Below are 6,686 nucleotides of genomic sequence, written 5' to 3' on the forward strand. Positions count from 1 at the left end.
ACCTAAAATTGAATGTGTGGGTTATTACGCACCACTTAGGTGCAATGTGACCTCAGGTAACCCGCAATGGAACACATGTTCCATGGATGGAACCGGCCATTCTTTAGATAGAACATGGAACGGGTACAGCACTTTTGGCCCTTTTTTTGCTGAAAATAGCCATTAAAGTCCCCCAAATGAGTCATTTGGAAGTGGTGTATGCCAAATATGTGACTGCTATTCTGTAGACACATGTTCAAGGTACCCTTATACTGAATTTCAGATCATTTGGTTGTAAAACCAGGGCTCAGGATCCAAAAGTCCATTTTTTGTCGAAAAATGCCCCAAAAAACCTTCATAATTTTTTTTCAAAGGCATGTATCAAAAAAATGAAAAAAACGCCTGGGGGTATTGGCCCACTCTACCTCCATGCCAAATTTCAAGTCATTTGGCTGAATGATGGCGGAGTTGAATCCCTTTGACTGTTTGGCAGGAGAAGGAGGAGGAGAAGAAGAAACATCAGAGAACACAATATATTTCATCCATACCATAGTATGGACTGAAATATGATAATGTAATATCCAAAACTGACGATCACCCTCACCAAGAGTGGACGACCAAACGTGCAAATTCATTATCATACCACCTTACTTACTGTAGCGGGTCTGAATAATAAAGTTTGGAGACCTCTTATCATACTTCCATGAAATATTTTGATTTTTCTTGGCAGAGTTGACAGGCAACACATACGTTTATTGTGCTGAACACAACCAATACACAGGTTAACATACCTGTTCCTAAAAACCAATCCTTACATATGTACAGGCAGGCAGACCTGTCACTGGTGCTGAACACCATCCACACACAGATGAACATGTCTGTCCTTGGTGCTGATCACCATCCACACACTGGCAAACACACCTGTCCTTGGTGCTGAACACCATCCACACACAGGCAAACACACCTGGCCCTGAATACCGGTCCTTGGTGCTGAACACAATCCACACACAGATGAACATGCCTGTCCTTGGTGCTGAACATCATCCTCACAAAAACACTTGGTTCAATACTAAATACTCTCTCTGCATACTCACATGCATGCACACACACACACACACACACACAACAACAACAAAGAACACACACAAACTATGTACATGTAAGTAGTGGACAAAATACATTAAAGTAAAGCTGTAAGTTATAATATGTACAACTTTTTAATTCTTATGGACACTCCTCGATGAAGATATGATGACTAAAGCCATACACATACCAGTAGATGTAGTCAGCAAAAAAGAATGAAGAAAAATACCATCTTACATGTAGGTGTTCTGTGTTTCTCCCATCAATTATTATAGCTTGTACACCTTTAGCACAGAGGCCTGTTTTCCATTCTCCGGGTTATCACAGCACAATTATTGTACAGGAACCACTCTCCCTGTCTGTGGTGTCTCATGTTGTACACATTATCCACAACTGACACTACTATCAAGTTTGTTCGTCAGGGCTCAAAATACCACCTGCATATGCAGGATATTGCAGGTAAAATAGGAGCAGTAATAACTGTGCAGTTATTCTCCAGACGTCAGAAATAACTGTGCAGTTATTTCTGATGTTTACCTGCACCTACATGCTGTATGACCATTTCATCTTTCCATTTTCTCTACAACTGGCTTTTTTCTTTGGGTTCCCTGTAACACCCTATATGTCACGATCAGCATCTGGAGACAATTTTGAGTAAGTGAAGATCAGAGGATATGAATTAACAGACCTAAAAATTATCTTCCTTGTTCCCATTTCTGTTTAGCATGTGACCCACATGTATGCAACATGCAACTGGTAGACGTCAATCTACAACATACTAGTAACTGACTTTACAAACACTGTTCCATACAGACAAGCCATACCTATGAGATGTGTTTTACTATAACCCATAACCCACAATGCGAGTGATTCCAAGCAGACATTGTAGAAGAAAAACTTACTTTACTTTGAAGGAGAAATAAAAATGATTCATATGATTTGTAACAGGATTCCAAATGTTCAAACATACAGCTACTGTCCTGGGTCTACAAGTATTTACAGTGTCCTAAAATATGAACTGGTATCATCACACAGCTTTAGTGATCTCACTGAACATGGACATCTTTAAGTACTGTTCCTCAACCAATATGGTAAGAAATGTGGACAAGGTTACCCATTCCAAATCCTTGCTGAACAATTCCTTAGGACATCTGAATAGAGGACCATAAAATCGCCTTGAGTTTCAATATTTTTCAAGCATAATTACTCAAAACATCTGTCTACTACAGTGCATGATTCACAGTTGGTGCTGAAGCTACACATGTATGCAACACTGCATACATTTTCTCCAACCATAATATTATCACATTATCATGGGGAGCTGTGTCAACATCTTGACTTTTCTTTACTGATCAGCAAAACTGGAAGAGAGGAACATCGATGAAGGTTAGACATTGAGGTGAACAATACAGGCAGTTCAAACTCTACTGGTGGATAAATTATTTCTGGGCATTTTCAGTTACATTCACTAAATCCTACTGGAAGAGAGGTAGAAAAAACTATGACACAAGTCATCTCACTTGACGTGTTTAAATTTGCCCACTGAACAACTTTTGCCATTATGGCATGTACAGATACACTCAGCATTTCAAGTTCTGTTGTTGTGATGTTTGACTCAGGCACAACATTTTAGCTTTTCAGCTATGGTTTGTATTGTCTTCTACTATTAAGTACACAGAGCAGGTTGACTGTAACGACAGGACTCACCTTCCATCGGTTTCCACATTCGTTACAGTAGCAGAATGTTGTCATTGGTTCATCTGCACTCCGTGTCTGCACCTGGAACAACAACACAGGGCTTAGGACCCACACCATTACAGGTACATGTAATGACTTATTGCCCATTAAATGGGGGGGTTGCCAGGTCTTGGATGACCAAGGCTACTACAACAATCAATATTGCTGTGTATACATAATATGTAAACTTTGCGTGATGTATTTTGTGTTATGCATCTCCAGCACTGATTGGCCGTTATTACAGTTGGTAGGAGGTAACTTGCAGGGAGGACACAACAGGAGTAGAAAACAGTCAAGTTTCTACATGGTTATTTGGTCATATTTTACACTTTGACTCAAAACCCATTATAATCACCTTGCCATCTGTAGACTAATCCTTAAAATGTTTGTACTGTAGTTCCAAAACATGCGACTCCTTGCTAGTACATACCTGTAGCCACTCCTATTCCCTGCCCATACTTACTTGATTGTAGGTGACATTTCTCTTCTTACACCGGCCACACTTGAGCAGGTCTGTCTGGGTGCCTCCTGTGGTGGCCATCTGGGCATCACGAATCGCCTCCTTGGTAAGGGACTGTCGAAGTTCCTTCATCTCGGGACTGGCCATTTCCTGAGGAATAAAAAAAATGTTCATCACATCATTACAAAACATAAGTCATGCAACAAATGGAAAAGCTAAAAATGCTGAAAATTTTGTCCTGTTTTGTCTTCAGGTTGTTTAGAAAGCCTTATTTTACAGAAGTAAAATTCATAACACCCCAATTCTTTTTTTTTTTTGTCATGCAAAAGACCATTTTCACAAGCACCCAGAAATATATACCAAAGTCACCATAAAATTTGTTAAGACACACATCACAACAATAACTACATAATGAGCAATATCATGCATGTAGACTATCGAAAATCAAGAATATTTCTGACCTCAGCGGTCATTTTGGCCATTTTTTCAGGGCTGACATCCCCATGAAGAACCTTCTCTCTCAGTCCAGGGTTTTTGGTATCCTTCAGGTTGGCGATACGGCTGCGCACCCTGGTCTTGTACTTCATCTCTGTGTTCTTGAACTCTTGAAAGATACGTGGAGGTAGCAGTCAAGGATAATAAGTATCTACTACTAGTATCTAGGCAGCTGATAATATGACACACCAGCTAACAGCTAACACTAGTAACAGCAAGAAAGTGACTGATTAATTCAAACTACTGGCATTAAAGGACTACATGTATTTTACCAACTAAGTCAGCAGAGATTCCTTTGAATTGTTATTCACGACTAACTTATCTACTACAATTGTATATAGAGCTCTATGCTAATCTTGTGTATTCAGCAGCAAATAAATGATGTGTAGCAAATGAATGATGTGTTGTGTATTCAGTGGCAAGTGAATGATTACTTACAACTCATCTACTACATATACAATTGTAGATAGATGTTTATGGTTTTGCCTATGAGTCATGTACTGAGTAGCAAACAGCAGTGATTCAGTGAACTTGTAGTTGAACCAACAAGAGAATCTATAGCAGTACAAAGTACCTCATATTTGACTGATCCTACAGAATACAAGAACATTTGTATTAATTGAATGATTTCAAAAAGTACATTGACCATCTCCATGCCAAACCTTTAAGGACCATATGCATGTATCTTATCTAATCATTGAATTTTCAGAACTATTTAAGAAAGGATATATTCCTCAATTCTGGCCGCTGTGAGCTCGTAGTTGAAATCATCTTCTGGTTTTGCTGAACAAAAATATCACATCAAATGTTAACAGGAATGGAGACATTAAAACACAGAAGACAAAAACAAGAACATGCAGAAACTTGGACATTGTACTTTTTTAACCGATACTTCAAGAGAATGATATTAAATGTAAATAATGGTATTCTAGTTTTCTATTAATCCTATTTCAAATATGAAAGTCACCTACTGTCTATACATGTATTTACTTTACACATGTCTTATACATACATTCACCATACTTATTAGCCTATTAAACAAAGTCCCTTCCAATGTAGTACAAAAATTCTCTATTCAAAAGATATAACACTTCTGTTATATCAAATAAACACACACACTCACAGATCTCACAGCAAAATAGCTAATTCAACATACAGCTGAGATTCTATGTGTGAATTGTTATTTTGATGAATGTTGTTTAGAGTAAGTTTCACTTCAAGTTCCATACCATCAGTTTTCAAGGCATTAGCGAGCATCTCTCGGCACTTTTCCCTGACACTGTCGTGTGTTTTGGTGACAGGAGGGAAGCTGTCTTGGCTGGAAGAGAAGGATGACCCTGCAGTGCTGCTGGAATCCTGTCTCTCCAACTTTCTTCCTTCAGGTGGAGACTTTTCAGACGCTGGCTCTGATGAGGTAGAGTCTGATCTTTTGGGAGCACCTACGTAATCAATTTTTTTTTCAGTAATACGAAGAAGTTTTTTTTACCAAAATGTATTATCTACTCATCAAAAGGACATGGAAAAACTATTTTTCAAATAAAAAAACAAACATGGAAACAAATTTAATCAATATGCATATACAGAACCTAACCAGCTACATGTACATCAGTGCCTTATCAATCAAGAAAATAGAGTTTTTTATAACTGGAAAGAAAGATTAATGTGTATAATAAGAGCTGTGCTGGTATTTCTGATGTCTCCCTGCATCTAAACAAGCCATGACACTGGTGGTCTAATCATGAAGAAGAAAAGCCACTTTTTTTCACCATTCTGGTTCAGGAGTTTCTTCCAACTCTTTATCAAAGACTTGGCCAGGGCGTTCACTTCCTCACTATTGCTGGATTTCCTCAGATTGTTGACAGACATCCCGATTCGTGTTTTCTGCAAAGTGAAAGTATCCAGATGACAAGGGAATACTTGTAGTAAGTTGTACATGATTACAAGGTGTACGAAGCAGAAACACTGTCAAAAATATGATATATATATTTAAAATACATACAATTGTAAAACATATATGTTTAATAAGAATATATATATACTTTTCAAAACAATATATGTATAGTAAAAACATACAATTGTAAAACATATATGCTTAAGAAGAAAAAATAAATACATTTTTCAAAACAATATATATATCTTAAATACATTTAATTCCAAAACATATATTGTTCACAAAAAATGGTGTTTTCAAAACCCCTATCATATGAAAACATAATTATTATATTATTTACAAAAAGTGGTGTTTCCAAAACCCCTATCATATGAAAACATATATTGTTCACAACTTGGTGGTGTTTCCAAAACCCCTATCATATGAAAACATATTGTTCACAAAAAGTGGTGTTTCCAAAACCCCTATCATATGAAAACAGGAAGTGGTGTTTCCAAAACCCCTATCATTTCTAAACACCATATGTTTTCAGTGCACGCGGTAACACTGTCAAATCTCTCACCAGAGTTTCTAGCACGGGCGACCACACTACTGTTGTGGGGGTGAGAGAAAAAAACAGATTTTTTCGCCTAGGTTTCTTCCCCTCTTGTCCAGTGATTCTTAAAGCTACACGTAATCAATTTTCATTCCAAAAATCCTTTTCATTATTGTATTTTGGTCAGATCTTTGCATATAAGTAGGGATGTCACACTAAAAATAGGGGGCACCAAGGATTGTTACAGAGTGGATTCTCCCGATCAGAACTCTTCCTTTCGCATAAAAAGGCACCAAAAGAGACGGTCACCGTAAATCAACTCGTAAACTTTCTATGCTACAATCTTCAAATTTTCAGGATCTTAGGATCAAACAGTTTGCCACAAAGGTCTTTAATTACACATTGTTTTTGTGAGCAAAAGTTAACAGTTGTTGCTAATTACGCTAATGAGTACATCTAGCCATAGTCTGTGTAACGCAAAACTCTGCCGTCCGCGGCTTTAGTGG

General features: G+C 37.7%; 1 protein-coding gene across 1 annotated transcript in view; it reads right to left on the minus strand.

The window, feature by feature from the left end:
- Positions 1-1,295: 1,295 nt before the first annotated feature.
- The window catches only part of LOC109469602 (transcription elongation factor A protein 1-like), an 11,369-nt gene continuing 5,978 nt past the window's right edge, over positions 1,296-6,686 (minus strand). The window contains exons 9-15 of the mRNA XM_019768142.1: positions 5,521-5,716; positions 4,984-5,193; positions 4,484-4,537; positions 3,721-3,875; positions 3,263-3,409; positions 2,770-2,841; positions 1,296-2,423 (exon numbers count right to left, since the gene is read on the minus strand). Of these exons, the coding sequence (XP_019623701.1) occupies positions 2,415-2,423; positions 2,770-2,841; positions 3,263-3,409; positions 3,721-3,875; positions 4,484-4,537; positions 4,984-5,193; positions 5,521-5,716 (843 nt within the window). The 3' untranslated portion in view covers positions 1,296-2,414. The remainder of the gene's footprint in view (positions 2,424-2,769; positions 2,842-3,262; positions 3,410-3,720; positions 3,876-4,483; positions 4,538-4,983; positions 5,194-5,520; positions 5,717-6,686) is intronic.

Source organism: Branchiostoma belcheri, unplaced genomic scaffold, assembly GCF_001625305.1.
Source record: "Branchiostoma belcheri isolate BF01 breed outbred unplaced genomic scaffold, Haploidv18h27 scaffold21, whole genome shotgun sequence".
Classification (NCBI taxonomy): domain Eukaryota; kingdom Metazoa; phylum Chordata; class Leptocardii; order Amphioxiformes; family Branchiostomatidae; genus Branchiostoma; species Branchiostoma belcheri.